The 24027-nt window shown below is 47.1% G+C and overlaps 2 protein-coding genes across 4 annotated transcripts in view; both read right to left on the minus strand.

The window, feature by feature from the left end:
* RUSC2 (RUN and SH3 domain containing 2) overlaps positions 1-10005 on the minus strand; it is a 52457-nt gene extending 42452 nt beyond the window's left edge. Inside the window, exon 1 of the mRNA XM_030470145.1 lies at positions 9990-10005. The gene's annotated coding sequence lies outside the window, so the exon portion shown is untranslated. The remainder of the gene's footprint in view (positions 1-9989) is intronic.
* A 5969-nt stretch (positions 10006-15974) lies between these two features.
* LOC115619709 (phospholipid-transporting ATPase ID-like) overlaps positions 15975-24027 on the minus strand; it is an 87094-nt gene continuing 79041 nt past the window's right edge. For all 3 annotated transcript variants that reach the window (XM_030512430.1, XM_030512429.1, XM_030512428.1), the window contains exons 27-28: positions 22561-22691; positions 15975-20213 (exon numbers count right to left, since the gene is read on the minus strand). In XM_030512430.1, coding sequence (XP_030368290.1) covers positions 19992-20213; positions 22561-22691 — 353 coding nt within the window. In that variant the 3' untranslated portion in view covers positions 15975-19991. The remainder of the gene's footprint in view (positions 20214-22560; positions 22692-24027) is intronic.

Below are 24027 nucleotides of genomic sequence, written 5' to 3' on the forward strand. Positions count from 1 at the left end.
AGCTGCAGCTGTACTTTTTGCCCACTTCTCATGCACACAACCATGCAGTTTTGAGCTACCCAATTCCAGTATTATTCCTTAAGGACATCTCAGCTCTTCCTGCTGAATAACCCTCAACTGTCTCTGATGATGTTTCCTCACTTTGTGCCTTTAGGAAACATCACTAGTACAATCTTACTTTTTAATGCTCAGAGCATTATCTGACGTATCAAATAGCTTCCATTTTGAGGCTACTCTCTACTAACAACTTCCTTTCACACCAGTAGTTCCTCTTTCAACTTTTCTGTTATCTTTCTGTAGCCTGTTTACTGCTTCTTAGTTTTCAAGGGTATTATGGATGGAAGAAGTTCATGTAGGTTCAAGGGGAGGCAGGGCAAGCACTTGAGCAATCCATTTCAGCTTACTAAACAGATAAAATAAATAGACTTAGCAAATCTCCTGGGAAAAAAATTACTAAGGCATGATACCTGCTTGCCCTGCTCCCCCTCCTTCCTAGCTGACCACCAGCAAGCAACCTCTTTTGGAAAAATCATACTGGGCAAGGTGGTTCCTCTATCCCAATCACTACCTTAATTTTTACCTAAAGGTCGAATCCTTCCTAAGCTAGTGGCTGTTGCCTCATTGCCGAGGAACAGAGAGGCTTTCACAAGCTCCATAAAAAGTCACAACTACTAGATAGGGCTAGTGCTGGCAAGGCTCCCCACAGGGCTGGGCTGAGTTCCACATACCTCTACAATACTGAGATATCTACGGGAAAACCAAACCCAGCCCACAACCAGCTGCCTGTCTCCAGTCCCTTCCAGCCCAAGATTCTACTATGGTTGTACTCTTTCTCTAGAAAAGTTCTATTATCAACATTTTACACCAGGAGACTGAGGTAACAAGATGTGAATCACTTGGAAGACTGGGAAAGGGACATGCGATCCTACAACCTCAGTGCCCATCTTCTAGCCCTAATACTTGGTACTGCCCAAGCAAGAGCACAAAGAAATAGCTGAACACTTTTAGGCAGAGGGAGATCAGGACAGAAACAACAGAGCAGCTCCCGAATCGCGCCTGAGATCTCAGCTTCAATCTGATAAACCGAGCTCATAAAGCTGTATGGAAAACCTTAAATTAAAGCAAGGCCTGGGCATAACTGATCCAGACTGAGATTTCGCAGTATTTGAAGCAAGAGCTCAGCTCAGACCAACCCTGTTACTTCAAGCACTCTAGCAAATATTGATGCTACTCTGAGTGGGAATACAGACTGTTTCACCAAGGAAAGACTTGGCAAAAGGAGCAGAAAGGATATTATTACAAAAAAGCTATGCCTTCTAATGTGGCAATCAATTGCTCTACGCAGCCCATGGCAACAGTGGATATTAAGGTGTTACTGGCTTCACTCCTGTTAAAATTAGTTTTCAAAATGGCATCAATGCTCTACAGCACAACTTACCTAAACTATTATTTTTACCATAATTTAATAGTTCCCCACTGCCAAGAGGAAAGCCTTAAGTTGCTGCGTTACATACTATATTTGAGCTGGTGCATTTGGCAGCCGCATTTCTGCTGTATTCACTGGTTTGTATTCTGACCTCAAATAAAAATCATGTATTTCCAACTAAGCAGCCGAAAAGCTGCCAGGCTGAGCTGAATCTGCAGCCCTGAAATGGTTCACTGTCTACATACTAAGTACAACCACATATTGCTGTGTACATAGCACGCATTGCTCAACGAAGGTGACTGCTCGTGGTTCCCATGATGTACACCAAAGTGACATTCCCTTCCCACTCCAGGGGCTGAATCAAAGTGAGGCTGACTGCACAGCAAACAAGCCTCAGCTCACAGAGATCACAATGGAAGGGATGCAGCACAAAAGGGGCAAGCAGAGGAGAAGAAAAACATCACTGTTGGGCACAGAAGAGGCCACATCCGAGAAAGGAAAAAGCCTCCTGCCCTCCTGCTTCAGCACTGAGTCAAAAATATTCCAGTTTTCCAAGGCAACAGCAAGTATGAAAACCGCTGTGGATTTCAAGCTGAAACCCACACTCGCCCTTCTCTGCATGCCAAAGTACTTCCCTGCCATCCCTGCTCAGAGCAACAGCAAAAGTCAAGCAGTGAGATCTGTCAACTCGCCACAAAGTGAGTTCCCAGCAGACCTTCCTACTCTCAAACACCCCCGCCTTTGCAACGAAGCCCAGGCAGCACATAACCACCAGCTGATGTATTAGAGACATGTGATATTAATTATGACTGTTTATACTGATTTTTCATGAAGTTTTTCCATTTACCACCCAAACGAGACACGCAGTGCTGCTCTGCAGTGCTACCTGGCTCTAGCTAGTTATGTTTTAGTGGCAAATAAAGCAATGTCTAGACAACTTGTTCTTCTCTGATTAAAAAAGACTATTGAAGGTACACTCAAAAAACGCCCACTTAGCAGCAGTGCTACAGCACAGTGTTGGCAGGCACAAGACTCCAGTGCCACCCAAGAGACTGCCTGTGCTCCTGAGCACCCACATCCCAGTAGGCACATAGAAAATCTGTAAAGGGATGAGAAAAAAAGACCACTGAAAATTTTATGCTAAAAAGCCTCTGTAATAGAGGCTTGTAACTAAATGCTGGAGACCCCATCCACTCCTTGTTCATCTAATCTGCTGGCTTGCAGACGGAGCAGCTGTTTTATACTTTTCATCTGTATTGTCTGAAGTACCGATACTGTTAGCTGAAGGGATGAAGTCTATACATAAACAGCAAATTGACATAAATTATGATCATTAGCATGACACCTCACACAGCACAGACTGCATATCCCCACCCATAATCATCATGCATGACCTGCTCATTCAGAAGGGATCTGTGGTTACTGCAGATCACAGGCTGAACTTGAGTAATGGTGGCATTTTGCTTTGAAGCAGACAAACAGTATGTAGGGCTGTATGAATAGGCATGTCACATGCAAGATGTGGAGTAATCCTTCTTCTCTGCCCAACACTGGCACATGCCTCATGGACATGTCCTACGTGGGCAAGCTGGTGAGAGTTCAGAGCAAGGAAAAACAGAAAGGAGTAAATGGCAAAGCAAGTGGGTTAGTTCTATGTAGAGAACTAGGGTGTAGGTGAAAGCAGTTCTGAAATGTATAGAAGGCTGCTGCCCTGAGCAAGTAAATAATCTGTACTCCATATCCTCAACAACAGAAATATGCTCCCCGAGCAGCAGCCAGGGAAGCTTTGGTTAGACATCATGTATAACAGATAATACTAGCCATTCTTTATCCCACAAAAAAAGCACAGCAGTCAGGATGTAAGACTGGTTTTCTTAATATTTTCCATGGTCTTGTCTGCCTCAAAAGCTCTTTGCTTTACTTATTTAAAGGCAAGCATTGCTGTTAATTTTCACAGGCCCTTAGCATCAGAAATTGGAAACTATTTATTTTTCTGGCTTTGCCACCAAACAAATGTCCACCTTAGAGTCTTGGCCAACCCAGCGTGCCATGGCATCAGGACATACCAAAAGAGGGAAGGGACTCGACTGCGAAGATGCAGGATGCAGCAGAGATAATGTCCCAGTCACTGGGAGCTTCTAGAGAGATGAAATGAAGAAAAACAAGGAATGGCATAGCCTGAGTCCACTACGCCTGCATCAGGGAGATGCAATTACATGGCTTCTGGGGTTTTTATTCTTGTATGGTTTCTGTTTGACTCAGAGGAGCAGGAAGACTTCATCGCAGGATTAAAAGCTGAGAGCAGTTTATCCTGTGGGAAAGAATATCTGAAGAAACAGAAACACGCTCCTGGAAATAATACACAGCAAACCTACAGGTACAGCCTGAGAGTGGAAAAGCATCCTGTGCCAGATGATCCAGTAGCTAATCCATCTGGCTGTTAAAAACATAATCCAGGTTGTTTGTTTGGGTTTGTTTCCTAAATGGAATATACTTAGCATCAGCTTTCAGCCAGAGGATTCACCCTCCTTTCATCCACCACAGTGAAGAGACTTTTTCTCATGAATTCGGTCTTGTTGAATATGATCCTTGACCACAGCTGACAACCCTTCTAAGTTTGTCTCTGGTTATTATTAACCTCTTCCCATCTAATAGAGCAGGCTGTCCTGGATCATCAGTCACCTGTACTTGAGGTCTCCACGTCAGGTCAGCCTATGATTAAACAACCTTTTGGCTGTACGTGCTTATCGGTGTATGCTTAATTAGCACAAAGAGCCCAGTCTGCAGCACCTACCTGCCATGCAGTCAGCTGTAGAAGGTCTACCTTCTCCAAAAGACATGTTCAACCAAGAGGCAGCCATCCTGTATGCAGGCTAGCACACAGAGCTGGAGATGGGAAGTACATGCCTGTCGATTGTGTGCAACAATTTTGCTCAGGTTGGAGAAAGACCCACAGTGAAAGGAATGCTACAGGGATAAAGGGGATCCATGTGTGGGAGGAAATCCTGCCATGTTCTTTAAAATAGAAAATAAAAGCTGGCAGAAGCAAAGCCCAGGCACCAGCGATGAGGCAGGCCAGGAAGGCAAAGCAGGTCACTGGAGACGCCTGACAAACACACCAAGCTTAGATTGATTTGGACAGACTGAAACAGGGCTCAGCCTCATGTGAAGCAGTTGAAAGAGCTGGGCACACCGCTTTATGGGGTTCCCCATAGGGACATCTCAGCACTTGAGGAACTGCTGGGAACCATTCTGTGGGGCTATGGCGCCGCACAGAAGATTACTGAGAAACATCCAGTGAAGAGGTACCCAAAGATGACAAACAAGAGCATGTGCCTTTATACACTTCAAACACATTTCAGTCAGGGGAACAAGAGCATGCGAGGGTGGAAAGAGCTCTTGAAGAGCCCTCAGGAGCTCTGTAGTGTATAATGGTACACAGAGCTTTTGCTCAGGCCTAACAATAAGCAGCAATGATGACTCAGAGAGCTCCTTTGTTGCCTGGACATATCAGAGGAACAGAGGAACAGGAAGCCCCTGATGAAAGACTGATTGACGAGAGCATATTCCTGGAAAAACAGAAACATGTTTTTCATCTCCGTGACATATTTCCATCTCGGAACAACTCTGAAATTTGTGCTTTCAGTACACACTTAATAAAGCACTCCAAACCCAGCGTGTGCATCTTGACAAACAGCAAAAAATGGAAAAACAACTAAATGGTGGGATGTGGAGAAGGGCTAGTAAGGGCTGCGCATGTGAGATACAATTGTCCAAGTCAGAATATGAGCTGCTGCTCTCATTCTCTGTGCAATGGCTAGAGAAAACTCTTGTTCATGATGTTCCAATGGGACTTGCTCTCCGTCCCTGGGAACATCTGGCAGAATTAGTAATCCCATATCAGAGGAGGTGAAGCATGGAGTGCCAAACAGCGCTTGTGACCTTTCTAGCAATTTCTGCATGCCTGCCGCTTTCACAGCAACTTTCTGTATCAGCCTAAAATAAATCCAGCCCTTCTGAAAGTAAAGTACTCAGAGATTGCAGAAGCATCTGGCCTTTCCTCTACAAAGCCAGAAACTAGCACAGATGTATCTGGGGTTGCAAATGTGGAAGCCAAGGAGCTATAGAGGGGAATTAATGCTGTATTCCTGAACCCCAGCATCTGAAAGAGAAGTGAGGTCTCCCCTTTCCATGACACTGTTGCTTTCCACTCAGAGGAAATAGGTAAGCCCAAGCACTGCCCCCAGGTTTGCAACCAGGAGACATCTCATCTCTTTTCCTTTTCTTCCGTGTGCAATGCTCCATGTATTAACAGCAATGGGCACTCCACTCCCACAGGGGTTAGCTTTTACATCCCATGTTAGACCAGGCAAGAGTGGAGGCACATCATCTGTCTGCAGGAAGGAGCATCTCTGTCTTTGGATGGGGCTTCTTTGACCATGAGCCTTCCAGGAAGCATTTCTGGGAGCTCTGGCTCCATATACTGCACACAAGGACTCAGTGGGGTCTGTGCCTTTCGGAGGAGCCTGCTGTTTTCCAGCACACAGCAGAGGCTGATGCTGCAGCACCTTGAGAGTAGCTGAACTGCATACCTAGCACAGGGCTTGGCGAACAACAGGCAAAACCCAGCCTGAGGGAAACAAATTGCGACTTCCAGCTCCCCAGTAAGATGGCATGGTCCGGTTTTCAGCTATAGGCACTGACCACATGATGAAAAAGGCAGAATCCTGGAATAACTTTTGTGTTTATAAGAATAGCAAGGAATGTCCAGAGCTATACCTGTTAATTCAACATACAGATCTAACAGGCCTTCAACAATAAATAATCTCTGGCTACCACTCCTTGGGATAAACCTAACACATGATCAGAATCCCTGAATATGCCATTGCTACAGCCCAAGACTTTTTATCAAAGCAGGTAGCTCTGGCCACCAGCAGGGATCTGGCAGAGGCTGGATTAAAGCGCAGGTTCACCCCTCCTGGAATTGCCTGTACCTCTCATTAGACCTAGTGATGACACTTGGGAAAGCTCAGTAGCAAATAACCTAATCAGAAGTGAAAGTCATCACATCCTCTTTGTGACCAGCACATCTGCTGAACCTGAGGGCCAGTGTCCTCTGTGGTCAGCAGGGCAGCAAGAAGAGGAAAATATGGGGAGCTCTGCTGCGCCCCCTCCTGCTGCTCCCTCCCAAGGGTCCAAGTCTGCTTTCTATGGAAGATTCCCAACACTTTCGTTGAAACGACGCCAGCATTTGGGCAGGGCTTGGTGATATTTTTAACACTTGCTCACATAACTCTTTGGATGAATCCTGGGAAGAGCTTGCCACCAAAATAGTATACTGTGGGCACTATTTATACACCAACTGGCAGCACAGCAGGATATGCTTAAGAGAGAAAGCTAGAGGACCCCCTTCCCTCCTTGCAGCTTAGCAACTAGAGATATAAAGGGGTCCCTAAAACATGCTTTGTTGTTTGCAGTAGTCCTCAGAAGTAAACCAGCACCTGCAGAAGGCCTGCTATCCTCATCTGTGCTGTTTAGGAGATTCATCCACATGGGAGGGAAGCCCAGGTAAAGCAAGCTTGGGGATGATGGATGGCTGTGTGTAAAGGGGCAGGCACATCCCAGCTGCTGTGGGCTAAAGAAGGAACAGTTGTGCCTAACCACCAGCTGGGTCAGAAGAAAATGCTGCTGCCCTCCTATTTTATCTATCCTTGGCTACTGCAGGGAAATCCAGCAAGGAATAGGGTTTCTTGGTCAACACCTCTTTTCCCCATACAGCCCCAGTGAAGGTGTGCAGTGGTGGGGGAAGGTGAGGTTTGCTGGAAAGAAACCACCAGACCAACAAGACTGGCTGTCCTTTATCCCTAGGGAAAACAGCAGCCTCAGGCCTTTCGATATGAAAACAGCTTGCCCTAAGGGACTGGAGGAAAAACAAACACCATTTTGAGACTATCCAGGGAAAGGAAGCTCTTCCCTGTCTAATCTTCTGGGGTAAAAATAACTTCTCTAAAGCCATTTCCATGCCTATTGAACTTCCTTGATTTGTGTCTTGCGTGAGCTTCTTCTCCCTCCCTCTTTAGTCCAAGACACATTCAGACTGCTCTCTATTTTCATGTCTCCTGAAGACATGAAGGCTGAAGAAGCAGGCAATGTGACCTGCAGAACATGCACAGGATGCTGAATGAGAACTGAAGAGACAGGCTCTAGAGCACCAACACACATCATCCTGGGGTTGAAAGGGAGCCAGAGTTTTGTTTTCCAATGTGTAGGTAAAAAGAAAATGGATATATGCATTTTCTTTCCATGTAATAGAGGCTACAGCCGCAGCAGCATACTGACTGTTCATCAGAGCTACAGAACAATGCAAAACAAAACCACATACACGCCACTCATTGAAGCATGGTCCCTAGGCAGGGGCAGGGCTGGCCACATTACTTTTACCAGAACAAATGGAAGGGATCATCTCCTACCTTATCAGATACAATCTCCCCTGACGGTGGGCTCAGCTCACTGCAGCTGGAAGCCGGGTGCCACAGCAACAATATGAGAGCCACAGGAAGAATATAGCATGCAGAGCCAGCGATAATCCGAAGCAAAACCCTCTTGTCCCCGTGCCGGCTCAGGGATCAGCGAGCCATGCTGCGGGAAACCTCTGCAGGCAGCTCCCCCGTTGCTGCAGGATGGCAGGAGACAGGCACCATGACAAGGCACTTCTTCCAGACAGGAGCTGGCTCTGGGATCCCTCCTGCTGCCAGTCACCTGCTTGTCCTCGGGCACAGCGGTGCCAGGGTGCTGGTCCCACTCACAGAGCTTGTGGTCAAGGAGCGGGGGAAAGAGAGTGCTGCGGGCAGTGCAAGGGCCGGATTACTAATGAAAGCCCCAGTGTGTAAATACAGATGCAGTGTGGAGAGCACTATGGCAGAAATGCAGCTCGTGTTACAGTGAGCCATTTACAGCACGCTCAGAAAGAAGCGAGCGTGATGGGGCTGTGCTCCATGGCCTGCCTGCACAGGCAGGGGGCTGGCAGGGCTCCTGCCTGTGAGGGGAAGCCATCGGGTGAAGTGGCCGCTAGCGAGGGAAGACAATCCAGCTCCACACCCGCCAGCAGCTCCATACACAGCAGCTGGTGGCAGTAATGCAGACCTATGTATTCTCCATCCTTCGCCACACCTGGGGCAGCCACAGACCCTCACTGTCTCCGGCGCACAGTGCAAAGCAACCCATCATGCCTGGGAGAAAGGCTGGTCACAGCATTGCTCCATCTGTGTGTGTGTGGCATGGGTGCAGGAGACCATTTTCCTTGTCCAGGCTCTCTACCCATGCTCAGGGGCTCTACATCCTTGGGACTCACCTTCTCTCTCCAGTTCTCTGCCTTTGGTGCCTCCTTCTTTCCCTGGGATATCCCTAGGATTCTTCTTTCCCCTGCCATTTCAGGATAATTTACAAGTTCTAGCTCAACTGGATTTACACCAAACAAGGAAGATGGGGGATAGGGAACTAGCTTGGCAAAGCACCGATGTATCAAAGGGTTTGGGGACTTTGACTCCATTTGTGCCCACAACTGGAGCCAGCAGTAGAGTCGTTTCGCAGGTTTCAGCCACTGCCCATTAAATGAGAACTGAAAGACCTCAGCAAGAGGTTGAGAAGGAGCTGTTTCAGGATGCATACCACAGCAGGCATAACCTATTTTCTGTAAGCCTGCTGTCAGACAGGCATAAAGCTCACACCAGGGACTTCTGGGTACAACCAGTGACAAAGAACAGGGAGTTCATGTAGTTATGAAGCAACCGATGTCTGTTCTGTGGAGGCCGGGGTGGGGGGGCCTTCTTTGAAAAATATATTTCCTAGCCTCAGAAGTTTGAAAACAGTTGACTTAGGCCAATCGCATCAGTGAGCACTGTTAATAACCTATGTTCAGGGAGAGCACACAGACCCCAAAGTAATAGGTGTATGTCCTGGTGATACCCACCTGAGGGGTGAAGCCAACTTCTACCAAGTTGCTTCTGCATCCAAACTGGTCTCAGCCAGGGAACGGCTAACCACCAGATGATCCCAGAGGGTTTAGAAACTATTCACAACATCCCAGGGCTCGAACGAAGCGGTAGAGAGTGTTTAGATCAAGGCAGCAATAAGGCTCACCACATCTGCAGCAACAGTAATCCTGTCAAGGCACAAGTGACAGCCCTGGAGCATGAGCATTAACCTTGGCTGTGGAACTCCGTCTATAAGCTCTCCCCTGTGCTTTCTGACCACACCTGGAGAGGTGGAGGAAAGTGATACCCACAGAAAATGGGGTTTAGCAATCTGTACAGCCTGGCCTCATCCCAGTTTGGGAGCTGCTCTTCCCTTCAATCACTGTTTCACCGCAGTCTGACCCACTGCCCATGTTCATTATTTGCTGGAAGAATCCAGACATTACAGGAGAGGATGGGCACAGTCAGCAGCCCATCATGGGAGTTTACTTTTCAACTCAGCTGCATAAAACCTCCGGCAGCCCCCCTCCCTCTTCACTGCCTCAGTTTCCCAGTTTCCCCTGCTGTGAAATAAGGATCATGACACTTACCGAGTTGCTGCGGATGTTATAAAATTAACTTCATTATGGGATGCTGTCAGCCTGCAAACAGTACTGAGTATTCTGCAAGGCTCTTTTTCCACCCATAAAGCGGAGACTCCTTGTGGCTTTCCCAGGCATACAACTACCGCCTGCAGCTTGCTTCACCCTCACCACGGCAGGTATGCTGCAAAGGCAGGGACCCCCATTACCCCCAAGAGCAGGAGCTTCGGTCCCTTCCCTCTACCAGCTGCATCCAGGCCATCTGCCAGGCAGGAATGCAATGCACCAGCCTCAGCCTAGCTGTCAAGGCAGCGGAAGGGCTGGGGCTGCACTGCTCTGGAATTCCAGCTACGCACAAACACCCATTAGCCTGCACCAGGAATGACTCCTCCCTGCCCGGGACAGGGGCTGAATCACTGGAAATACCAAAACAACGATGAGGTCACGTTCCCAGAGCAAGGAGCTGGAGCCAGATATAGCTGCGTGGAGAAGTGTGCTAAAAAGGGACTCGGTGTGCAGGCTGGAGGCTCTGGCAGACAGGCACCCCAGCATTTGTCTCGTTTAAAAACAGCTTGAGGCTGCCAGGAGACTTGTCTTCTCTCTGCAGAGAACTGGGCAGCACAACAGGGGCTTTAAACTCTTTAATCATACTATTGAAAGAGGCACAAACATTAGAGCTTGTGAGTGTATAGACTTGGGTTCAAGGAAAGAGGCAGAGGTAGAATGATGACTGAATTCTAAGTCCGAAATTCCCAAAATCTCACTGCAATACCATGCTCAGGCTTAAGCAGTTAAAATCCCCCTCCAGCAAGCTGAATGGCAGATAAAAATCATAAGCCCATTACTGTCCAGTTGCTTTTGCTACAGCCTCAGTCAGCTTTTGCAGAAAAAGAACATTGGTTTGGTAAGTTTTCAACAGGGTGAGCGGCAAATAACGGTCCTACTATTACTCCTAAAATGAGCATCTAAGGCACTCCATTTTCAGCAAACAGACTTTTCAGGGCAGTGCCTTTCCCAATTCTCAGTGGAGGGAGACTGGAGACGTTTTGCTATTTAGCCTGTGAAGGAAATTGCAACATAGAACTTGGAAAGGATAGAGGAATTCACAACAGAATTCACAAGATCCTGCTCTTTCCCCTCTCCGTAGGACGAGACATTTGGATGGATAACAATAACACCCACAGTTATATGAAGAAGAGGGTCTGAGAATGCAGATTTTGTTCCATCAGGACATAAACCAAATCCTAATCAGAAGCCAAGGGGGAGCAAAGACAGAATCAGACGGCTAACGCCAGGCATCTCACCTGGCTGGCCGGGCAGTAGTCATTGAACTGGCATATTCTGCAACAACCACAACCATGTATAGCAAACTGAACTTGGGCTACGCTGCACTGGCCCCTTTCGCCAGCAAGTGCTTTCAGATCGGCTAATAAAATATATAAGAAAATCTGTGGTGACCTGTGTGTAACTTCCACACTAGAGCCAATAGACCAGAAGTGCTCAAAACCGAATCAGTTCATTTTCACCCCACTGTTTGAGCACATTCTGGTAATAGGAACCACCATACTGTGCCACACCAAGAATTCTTTTCATCTAGTGCTCTATCCTTGGCATTTTGGCACCAGCATATTCATATCACAGAGCATGGACTGATCTCTCCTAAGGCCATACTCTTCCAGCCTGCAACAATCAGCAGCCAAGGAGCTTCTAGAGCTGGAGGTTGCACACTGAGCACCATGTTTAGCAACCTCTGAAATGCATCCCTGCCATTGAGGTGTCTGATTCCTTCTGGAATCTGTGTGTATTTTCAGCCTTCATGCCATCCCGTAGCAACATGTTCTGCAAATCAACTGTGTTGAAAAAGGACTTCCTTAACCTCTTGCCTGATAAATAATTTTGTTGGATGTGCTTCCTCTGTGCTTTGAGAAATAGCAAAGTTGAGTAAGGTCAGTCCTTACTCAACTTCTCCCCACTGTACAGTTTTTTATAGGCCTTTACTCCTTCCCACTATCATCTATCTACTTTTCCTTGTTTAATCTCTCTTCTTACAGAAGCTACCCCAGCCCCTTACTCATCCTCATTTCCCTTTTCTGTATCACGTCCAGGTATACAGCACTCTTCTTGAGAGAAGGTGACCAAACTTCATGTGGTACTCAAGATGCAGTCACAACATGACTGTATACCTAAGATTACAAGAATATATTCCAGCATTTTTTGATTTACTCTGTATTTCCAGTATGAAGTCTGCCTTTTTGGCTACAGCCGAATACTGACTCCAAAGGGCTTTTTGTGGGCTGTGAGAAACTGTTCACAAATGGCCATTACATGTAGCATTTACCAGCATGGAGCCCGATTTGCTGTTTTATAGTGCTAATAGTTTTGCAAGTTACTCCTGTAATTCTTCAGGTAGTTTTTAAATTGACTACACTGGCTAACTTAAATTACTAGAAAATTATAGTTCTCATTCCAAACCATAGCTAAATGTGTTGCACAGATGTCTCCGCACGACCCAGGCACTGCAGGTGCCAGAGTTTTGTTGCATTGCAAAGCATGGCATTTGGCAAGGAGTGCTCTAAGCACAATGACCAGGAATGCTCCATCTCAGTGGCATATCCTACAATGGCCTGATGCAAGGAGCTGTGGAGCTGTAACGCTCGTGCTTTGCACTTGAACTGGTGCTGATACAGGGCCATGCAAAGGTAGGAACCTGCACCAGATACTCCAAAGGCTTTGCCATGCACAGCCTCGATGTAGCCTGTATGTGGTAGCACAATCATTACAGCAATGTGACGGCCACACTCCACACCTCATTGCCAGGATGACATTAGCAGCACACCAATTTGTACCCACACCCCGCTGTCTGAACCAGTGTCTTGCCCTGGCACTCGTGGAGGATCCTGGTACAGTTTGAACCATATATTGTGAAATCAGACAGCAAGAAGCTCTCATGAAAGACATGGACAAGCCACCCAAGAGACACCATCACTGTAGTGCATAGTGTTCTGCAAAGCAACTGAACTAGCAGAGAAGTTATAGCATCCTAAGGCAGTACCCTCCAACAGCAGCCTTTACAGGTTGTGCCAGCAAATACCGGTGTCAACAGAATATTATGACGGCAGCCCAAGAGCTGTCCATGGGGAAACTGTTCTGACACAAGCAGTCCTGAGGGACCAGTTCCCTTGCTCCTGATCGCTGGCAATGTGGTCAGTACAACTAACACCATTTTGTGGGGAGAGCAGCTGTTCTCTGTGGCCCAGCAGGTCACGTATTTATTCCCTTGTCCTCATTATCAGGTCCTGAAGGTCCTGTGCACCAACTAGACAAACCAAACAGGTTTCTTCTTCTCTCCCCTCCCTGCCTCAAGGTTCCTGGGTGCCAGGAACCTGTTATGAAAATAGAGCTTTAATTGTAACTATGATTTAGTGCCATAATGATTCTGCCAAAGATCCCTGAAAGAACCTGTCAGTACCGGGTGATTGATAGAAACATACTCCCATGCACAGCTCCACTGAGGACCCAGTCAGAAGTGCAGAGTCCAGGGTAAGGCTTAAGGACTACAAGGATGCTCAGTAAATAACTACCCCAGGCACAACTGGTATGAATTGCGGAAACCAATATTCCCAATCCAGGCAAGTACACACAAGAATGGGAAGAGGAGGGGGATAAACTGTGCGCTTCATATGAGCAGCAGATATCACAAACAAAACGCCAACCAGGCTTCAAGTTCCAGAATCAGAGGGACAGAGGCCTATAGCCAGCAAACCTCAGAAAACATCCTCCTACATGTCCATGGCTTTGGTGAAGAACTGAGAATTAAGTGTTCAGCGGAAGGCGGATTGCATAAGGCCAAGCAGAATTGGGGTAACAAGCCTCCCTGAACATCTGGGAGAGATACACAAGCAGAAGAACTCCTCCCAGCCAAGTTTACCCTGAAGCACTCCAAGTTGAGCTGGCAAACCAGCAGGATCTGATGCCTGGCTCAGCTTCAGGAGAGCTTACCACAGGAAAGAGCATCAGGCAGCTACAACTGCACACAGTATCTTCATTTCATTTATTCCCAGAGCTCAATGTACCCCTGCCACACAGCACCTCAATGGCATGGGGAAGGGTGAAGGAGACACTTTACCTATCCCTCATCTGCTTCATGCAAAATATTGCCTGCAACCCCAGAAGCAAGACAGCAAGACAGATTGGAGGTTTCAGTGAACCATAACCCCTATGTACTATCCTAATCCAGGACATTACATTCTTTGGCTCATATGAAAGAGAACAGCTTTATTTCTTGCGTTGTCCATTGAACACTGCCCAGGCAACAGCTTCACCATCCAAAAGGCAACACAACCAAGCTGCTGAGTAGAGAATACCACACATCTTGCACAGGAAAAAGTGTCAGACAACATCTGCTGCCACAGCAAAAACTGAACCAGAAACAGAGCTGCAAGCAGCAGAATACTGGGCAACCATAAGCCAGGCTTGCACCTTTGAATGTTCTATATTCCCTTATCCACAGCCTGAAGGGTTTTGAGGGAGGATTGCCAGGAGGTGAGGAAGCCTCTGAAGCAGCTGCTCCAGGTGTTGCTGTCTAAGCCCAAAGGATGCAAACCCACTGCTGCAAGCAAAAGGTCACCAGACTGGATCCTGGCCCAGCAGCTTCTGTGAAACACGTGAACGAGGAGGCTTTCAGACTACAGTTTTTCAACATGAGAGTACAAATTAGTTTTCTAAATACAGACCTCTACTCTACATGGAATGAATGGCCTGGATGCCTGCAGGGCTGATGAAGGGGAGCACTCTACTCCAGATGACACAAAAGACTTCAGTTTAAAATTCAGGGCAGCCACTGACTCCCTGAGTCACCTTGGTCTGCATACTTCAGGGCCCAACTCTCTGCTGACCGAGAAGATACTGATCCTCCCTGCCTCTCAGGGCAGGGAGAATGCAATAAGGCTTAAAAGGTCCCCTGATCTCGGCCATTAATCCCAAAGGCAAACGCGGTTGTTCACTATGTACAAAAGCCAGGCTTCTTTTATTAAGTGCCTAATACGGATGTGGAAGCAGGATGCAGTCAGTAACAAAAACATTCGACTTCCCTTGAGACACAATGCTCAGATCAGATGGTGCTTTGTTTGTAGGGTGATGCACATGGGGCTGGAGATAGCTCCTGTATGTCTGCCCCAGCTTTGCATTCAGTGTAAACAATCAGTTCAGCAGCACAGCCCTCACCGAAGCGCAGACAGATCCCCAAAGCCAGGCACGATGCTTCCAGAGAACCTACAAAAACCCAGTTGTTGGATTGCCTGTTTTCCTAATTCAGAGGAAGCCTGGCCCAGCTTCGGTTTCCCGCAACATCTCTTGGTGTCAGGGGGGTGGTGGGGCTGAAAAAGGCCAGATCCATTTATAGCTGGAAAGTCTGGCAGAGGGCTCAGCGCTGTGTGGAAAGGCAGAGAACTGACAGCTCGGTACAGCCAGATCCACCCAGCCTGAGGAGAGGCAAGCTGGGAAGGAGACGGGGGGTATGAAAACCACTTCCCTTCAAGCTGGGAGCAGCGGGAGAGAGGTTGCTCCTCCACAGTGCCAGGCAGAGGAAAACATTCCCTACTTCTGGGTGAATTATAAAAGTAGGGCAGCAGAAGACTAGCGCAGGAATAACTGAAGAGCAGCTGAGCTGCAGATACAGCCAGAAGCACTCACAGGTCAAGCCCCTCTGTACGCTTCTTCCAAGCCCTGCATCACGTCCACCCCTGCAGCAACCCAGTCCCCTGGTCATTGGAGCTGAGGCTGGGAACTCACTGGTGCTAGGAGGAATGACAGTTCCCTCCCTCTAGCATACTTACATTGTCCAGCACATAAGCAGATGTAGTAAAAAGCCCTTTCCAGCCCTCATGGAAAAAGCTTGCCCCTGGGGACAAGACACCAGTTTAAAGCATCAACATGCACAGACTTATGCTATGATGATTTCAGTTCCTCCCCACATTACCAGGCATGAGACAGTGAGAGAGGAGAGGTGTTTATTTAGCTAACCCAATTTAGCTAATGGTTGTGCATATTCACAGTAAAGTTAGGAAAAATAACCGCTCCAGCTGCATTAGGGATCACAGATCGTAGAAAGGCCGTAAGAAAAACAAATGCTGTCTAGCCAAGGCAGTGAAATACCAATGCTATTGTACAGGCATTGATGACAGGAACATCATACAAAAAAAGCCTCTGGTCACCCACATTTATAAATGATAAACTCAAATGAACAGGTGCAGAAAGGGCCTTGGGGAAACAGAAAACCTATCAAACAAGAAGAAACTTAAGAGCCTGGCTTGTTTAGCCTGGCCAAATGTAGGCAGAGAGCAGATAGGATTGCTCTCTAAATATATCACAGGAGACAAACAAAACTGCTGAAGCAAAAGGATAATGCTGGCACGACAGCAAGAGAACAAATGCCCTGTGAACACATTCAGGTTGAAAATTAGAGGGGGACAAAAATAATCAACCATCAGAACAGGAGGTTTTCCAGCTGGAACATCTGGGTTTGGGATGTAGTTCTGTCAGTGGTCTGAAAGGGTTATAGGACACAGCACCTCTGCCCACAGGTATCCAAGAGGTGCATTATGCTCCTGTTTTTGTTCCAGCTGGTAATTAGCATGGGTCATTACTCAGAGGGCTCCATTCTTACAACAGACTTTGTTGAGGATAACTCCAGTTGGAGAACCTAGGGTAAGCATGCAGTGCTCCTTTGCCCTCCCATTCCGTAATTGCTGTTCATGAGGAACAACTTCCAGACTACAGGTCAGTGGAGGAGAATTGTGTGGATGTACACCCATGATGCGAGAGCCACTGGGCAGCCCAGCAGCAACACGGGTGTTGCAGTTAGCAATGACAAATGCCCTTGAGCAGTCTATTCCCAAAAGCACCTTGACATGCTTCTGCCCAAAAGCACCTGGTGCCCCACACTATTAGTGGCAGAGGTTTCTCCATGTCTCCTCATTGAATTCAGGGAAGGAAGAAGATGCTCTAAGCCCTCCTCTGCTACAGTGTAAGAAAGTAACCATATCATTACTGGTTATCATCAAAGCACTATCATTCTTGGTCCCGAAATTGCTCCCTAGAGGGCTGGTATTTAGGTGCTACAGCAGAACACAGCATTCAAACCATGAACCTTTACATTATGGAATAATGAGAAAAAGGGAGGGGAAAACACCCCAAAAACACATTTCAGGGCTTACATTTTGATAGGTCTATCAAATATGAAAACTTCATGAAAGACTAAAGTATCCTCTTCATACACTCCACTACATGAGGTCTGATGCTCGCCATGGGACTGATACAGCACTGCACACATGAGAAATACTGACACCTCCCCTCAAGGCAGCTTCCCCACCATAAAGCTGCCCCTCTATGTCTATGGATAAGCCCCCATCCCACAGGCTGCGCCATTCCTTCAACCAATTAACAGAGTGGCAAGGAGTCTGTCATCCTAGTATTATCTTTTTATTCTTAAAAAAAAAATCATTTTACAAAATTGGAGTGATGTAGGACAGACATCACTGCCAGCTGATGTGTTTCAAATGCTGATCTAGTCAAACCACTGAAATATCTGTATGTGGAGCAAGCTCACCAACAGCTCTATTATCCCCTGCACGTCCTATGCAGTATTTACAAATCCCCTTCAGCCAGAAGGTGAGTGCTTTTCACGTAAACTGTATGAGAAGAGTGACACAGTGTCAGAGTTTCCTTGCCCTGCCAACAAAAGATCTGCTTCTGGTGCTCTGCGTTATATTGCGCTACACTACGTGCTAGGAACAGTCCGTACACCAGTCTGGGTACCGTGGGGATGTCTGCTTGCCTGCACAAATTCCTCTTTTTCCTCTAGCCTCAGGGTGGCTGACTGCGGGAGACATAATCCTCATCAGAAAGCCATGATTGTCTCTGCAAAGTGAATGGTAAATCAGAGGGAGGTGGCAAGCACCAGCTATCACAGTGTTTCCTCACCCAGGCTGCAGGCTCTCACTTTACTTAGGTATCTCCTTGCAGGGGAGATGGCCAGATTAGCATTTGCTCCTTCCCTATCCAGCAGCTCCTGGCCACTGAAGCCTAGATCCAGCCCCAGCTCTAGTTTTGCAGTGGCTACGCTGAAATCCAATGCCACAGTTTGCAACGAGCCTCTCAAAAAGCAGCAGGTGCAACAGACTGGGGTATTTTTCTGTGTGAGTTAAACTTCTGTTTAAACTATCTTTACATAGAAACTGCTGAAACTGGGACCACAGGCCACAAGGTGTTATATGCAGACTGGATGAAATGGGGACGTGGCTGGCCTGTTGCCATCACATACTGCCTCCACCAATAGTTCAGAGACTCAAGGCAGAGAGCTCCCAATAAATACCAGATGGTTACTGTGCAAAAAAAAACAAACCACAACCCAATTCAGATCAAGGAAGGAGTCTAAATCTGTATAAAGGATCTGAAAAAAATAAAACCCCAGCTAACGTCGCTTAGTCCTCTGCACATAAAAGCTCCATTTAGACAGCTCAGCAGTGCTGGCAGGACAAGCTCTCGCACTGACATGCTGTCTTTCCACCCAGTAACCCCGCTGATGATGGACGTGGTATAACAAAACAGCGAGCAAAGCCCAGTCCCTCAAGATCCCTCTGCCTTTGGCTGCGTCTGGGCATCCCAGGTCCCTCTGCTGGCAGTCAGACTGACAGCATTTCCAGCTCTCTGCAGCTCATGACTGACAAACTGTTCCTGAATAAAATACTAGCCAGCACACAAAAACTCTGCAGAGACTCCTGAGCCCTCACTGAGTTCCTCTGGCACTCCACCACATGGCTTATCAGGGAGCGTGAAGGAGTCACCAGGTCATGCTTCATCCCTTATGCTGAGCCACAGCACCAGTGGAGGACAGGGAGGGGTAAAGGGCAGGACACCCTGTGCTAGCCGTGAAATAGCATCTCTGCCTCTGATACTGCTCGTGAGGTCTCCGTCGAGTCAGACGTGCGTGTGTCTCAGTCTGTTATGGCGGGAGAGACACCCAGTGCTGGCAGCTCAGATGAGCCCTAACCATGACACGGGCTTCTCAGGGCCGGGCTTTATAACCTGATGGGAGACTGAGATGCTTCTGCCCTTTTATTTAAAGTCTAAATGAAATGGCTGGTGACCTGCTACAGAACCTGAGAGGGCTCTGAGGACAATGATGTTTTGCAAAAGCATATTTGCAATGCAGATAAAAACAGGGCAGGCTGATGAATGTCAAGTCCTTGTCCCTTGACCAACTAAGGGTTTCACTAAGCAATTCCCTACCGCAGATGCGGGAAGAGAGTGGTGCTTGGACACTGGCCATCTCTTGAGAAATTGGATTAACCATTAGTTTGGAAGGAGGCTATTTGCAACTTGTGCCTTCCAAAGTGTTTGTGTACACTCAAAAGGCCACAAATTACACATATTACGCATATTACTTGGGCGTTGTGTGTCTGGACCTAAGGCACACCTGGGGTCAATACTGTCACCCCAGTAATACAGCCCAGAGCGCATTCATGATAGAAACAAAGGCACGTGGATGACAAGGACATCGCCAATTCAGCCTTTTCCTCAGCCTGGACTTCTCTTTGCTCTGAGGTATGTAGTTAAAGGGAGAACAGCATAAAATAATCGTTATAAACATCTCAGGGAGCAGAGATGCCTCCTGCAGCACGTTCTCTCTTGTTTCAGAGAGGACCTCTGGGATACCTCTAACAGCTCTAATGCACCTTGCCTGCATTCCCTTGGCAGCAGCACACATCTTTGGAAGAGAAGCTGGCATCAGAGGGTGAACCTGGGTGAAAGAAAAGGCCCAAGTTCTTGATTTGGTAGCCTGGAAGGCAGAGCTCTGGGTAGCCACTGACTCAGTGTTTGCAGGGAGCACAGCCCCCTCTCCTGACAGCCTTTCGCTTTGGTTTGCTTTGTTGGTTTTTTGTGTGCCTTTTGGTTTGGGGTTTTTTTGTGTTTTGTTTTGGTTTGTTTTGGTTTGTTTTGGGTTTTTTTTTTTTACAATCCTTTGTGTTTATATTTGTCACTATTTGGTGAAAATGTTCCTGTCGTGGCAAAAGGTGATTTTGGCCGCATATTTCTCCCAGACATGATGAGTGCTCCAAAGCCATGCTGGTGGGCAAAGGCATAGCCGGAGCGGCGGGTGCTGGTCCGACGCAGGCGTCTCCTGGGTGAGGGTGGAGGTGGTCGCTTTTTGGCTTCTTTGATCTTGAGCAGGACCTGGAATCAGAAAATAAGATGGAAAAAGTGGGAAATGCATCATTATTCACAAGCACAGTAAAAGAGGAGAAAAGAAAGGGAAACAGAAGCAAGGGTCCAAAGCCAAAACTGACGGACAAAACAGGAGGAGTTGCAAAGCAGGAACTGAACTGGCAGTCTCATAAAAGGAAAAGGCAATCTTATTCTAGAAGATGTAATTGGAGTGTCGTCTTTAAGTCACGGGAGGAGATGATTTCAGTGTGTTGTTCCTCACAGCTTTCTGATGCCTTACTTGGGGTATTACTACAGCTCTTTTAGGCTCTTCAGACCAGTAATCTGAAATGTTGAAGCCATCTCAACAATAGATGGAAGTCCAGGAAACAAATAAGGAAACATTTAAGAATTTGCTTATTTAGTCTCGAAAACAGACGACTAAAGGGGATCTCTGATACATAAAAGCTTTGTACAATAAGAATGGTGATGAATAGATTCTCGTATTCCTTGGGAGAAGGGAAAGAAATAGTGCATTTTTTGCAGGTAGTGAGATCTCTGGTGGCCACCAAGATCATCCGTAGACAAGCATCTTTTCAGAAAGGGGCTGTCAAAGGCATGGGGCCAGTACTGAGTGGCTCAGCAGAACCCCCAGATGCCAGACCCCTGTGCTTCTTGCTTGGGATAGTGGCAGTTGTAGGTAATCGGCCTCTCTAAATACCAGATCTCTGTTTAAGTTCACAGAATCACAGAGTGGTTTGTGTTGGAAGGGACCTTAAAGCTCATCCACTTCCAGCCCCCTGCCATGGGCAGGGACACCTTCCGCTAGAGCAGGTTGCTCCAAGCCCCTGTGTCCAGCCTGGCCTTGAACACTGCCAGGGATGGGGCAGCCACAGCTTCTCTGGGCAACCTGTGCCAGTGCCCTCACTCCACTCACAGGGAAGATTTTTTCCTAATATCTAATCTAAATCTCCCCTCTTTCATCTTAAAGCCATTATCCCTTGTCCTGTCCCTACATGTCCTTGTGAAATGTCCCTCTCCAGCTTTCTTGCGCAAGTTCCCCTCAATACTGTTAGCTGGGGATCTCCATACATTAGGAAACCCAAACACTCCTCTCCTGTGACAATTTGCTTCCTAGAGGAGATAGAAAAGTAAAGTAATTTTTCACTAGAGAGAAATGCTCAACCCAGGCACTGAGGCTGGGATTCTGGATGACAACTATGTTGGACTTAGGAAAAATGCAATTTTGCTGGGCAGTTTAGCCCCCTCCCTGGCAGTGTTCAAGGCCAGGTTGGATGGGGCTTGGAGCAACCTGCTCTAGTGGAAGGTGTCCCTGCCCGTGGCAGGGGGTTGGAACTGGATGAGCTTTAAGATCCCTTCCAATCTAAACCATTCTATATGATTCTACGACTTCTACTCAACTAACAGGAAAACTCAGCCCATATTTACACACCTGAACTGCCTCTAATTGTGTCCTGAGGACCTCCCTACTTCACAGTCTTCTCTAGCTCCCACCTACCGCCTCTACAAGGGCTAAGAATTCCCCTTCACTCATTCTCCAACAGTTCTGGAGCACCTGGGGAACTTCAAAGCATCCCAAGGATGATGAGGGATGATGAGGGCAGCCGCTGAGGAGCAGAGGTGCATGCCTCTGGGGCTGTGCCCAAGCACTGGTTTCTCACAGCTCCGTGCAAGAAGAGGGAAGAAGCACCAGGTGGCAGCAGCATTTTGCAGATGCTCTTGTTTGGAAGCGAGCCGGGGGAGCTGTGCTTATGCTAACACCCTCGAGGGGTCCATCGGCTGTAGTGACCTGTGCGCTCTCTGCCCGCTCGACCTCTCCCAGCCCTAGTGGCCTCATTTCCATGTTCCTGGTGGTTTCAGAAGGGGCATGTAGCTATTGGTTACAAACGAAGTAAATACCGAAGCAAGAAAAAAAAAAAAAAAAAAAACCCAAATAACAAACATACACTCCTGGGTGGAGGGTGAAGGGCTGTGGTCTGCCATGCTAAAAACTATACAGCATGAGGTCAGGAGGAACACGCCACTCCTTTGCCACTGAGCCACAGCCCTTAAACCCTGCACCTAAAAATAGTGCCGCTTCCTTGCTCCAGCGCAACCTAATCCTCATCCAAATAATCTCAGCCTTGGTCCCAGCTGCAGATGGTTTCAGTTGTGCCAAAACCTGAATTCAACCCTCCTTCCCAAGGGAGTAGGGGACAGCTGGATGGCAGCACTTGCACGTACAGGGACATACAATATCACAATGCCAAGGCCATGCAGTATGGCTCCATGGGAAGCTTAGGTGGCAGTAAGCAGGATTTCTGGTACTAATAAGTTATCTCCTTATTATTAATTAATTAGTAAGGTATGTCCTTGCCTTATCGCTGGGAGTTGGCCTTAACTGAGTCTTCAGGAATCGAAAGCCGACTACAGGCAGCACACAGAGGGCGATGCTAAGGAAGATTGCTAGCCACACGTTTGGTTGGCTGAGGGTGTTTCGAGCCGTACCTGAAAAAGGAAAAGCAGGATTAAAACCATAATAGTCAGCTGTACCTTTCGCACTCTGTGATTCTGAGGCACTTGGCGAACAGACCAAAATATAAAGCAGACACCATCTCCAACAGTGAAATCATCCTGCTGTAGAGAGAACAGTAATATCAATATCGTTGCCGGAGAAGAGCGAACGAAAATGCAACATCCAGACACAACTGCAGCAACAACTCAGGGACACAAGCATATCAAAGTGAATGCCTTAACTCTTTACAAAGGGTCAAATCACTGCAAATTATTGATATAATAGTTCGGGAGACCTTCTTCAGCAGCAGCCCAGTCCTCTCACCTTCTGCCAGGACTCTAGTGCAAAAGGAGGAATAATGTTTTATTACTTTCCAGCACCATTTCTTGGAGCATATGGAGTACTGACTGACTGCCCAGCAGATGATGGGTTCACAGCCCTTTACAAGAAGACTGTGTTTTGCTCTAGGCCCCTTGCACAGGCAGTGTAGCCTGATGGGTGCAATGGCAGAGGAACTGCTGTGTGCTGACGTGACACTACCACCTTCTTTGAAACCACAGCGTTCACTTTTGGCTTCTCCAAAACTGAAGGAATGCAAGATAGAACAAACAGTCTGCAAAACCCTCATTACAGGGCTTAATGATGCTGTTGTTGGCAGTAAAGTTGATGAATGTTTTCTTTTCAGTTGGCCAAATTCTGCTGTAATACAACTCCACTGAAATTAAAGAAAACAAGTTGTCTCAGTCTAGACTATAAACACTTTTCTTAAAAATAGTTTCAGACTGAGACATTATTAAGCAGCCTTCAGCATTATGGCTAGTTTGACCTATGCTGTACCAACAGAGCAGCAGATAGAGATCTGGCAAGTGAGTTTCCACCTGTCTTTGGAAACTGAACAGACACTCTGTCTTCACTCATTATGTTTGATAGTAAAAGCCGTCATACAGGGGATGTGACATCTGCTTGGAAAACACATAGCAACAACTGACCTGCATCTCAAATATTTTTAAAATGGCCAATCACGCTGGTATTGGCAGTGAAGACAGGGAGAACAAGTCTTGGCCTAACAATTCATCCAGAAATAAAGGAATTGATTAGTACACCAATCTGAGACTTGAAAAGCATTGGGATTTTGGAAGTAGAGTCCTGTATACACTGCTGTATCAATATTGGCTATGGATGCACAGGGCTATTAAAAACATCTGCATTACTTTGCCAAGCTTTCATCTTCCTCCTGGTCAAAGTTTCAGGACATGGACTCATTTTTATGTTATCCTTCATTTTTTGCATGTGTTCATAAATCTCTTGTGTAATACAGTAATACAAAGG

Source organism: Strigops habroptila, chromosome Z (genome assembly GCF_004027225.2).
Source record: "Strigops habroptila isolate Jane chromosome Z, bStrHab1.2.pri, whole genome shotgun sequence".
NCBI lineage: Eukaryota > Metazoa > Chordata > Aves > Psittaciformes > Psittacidae > Strigops > Strigops habroptila.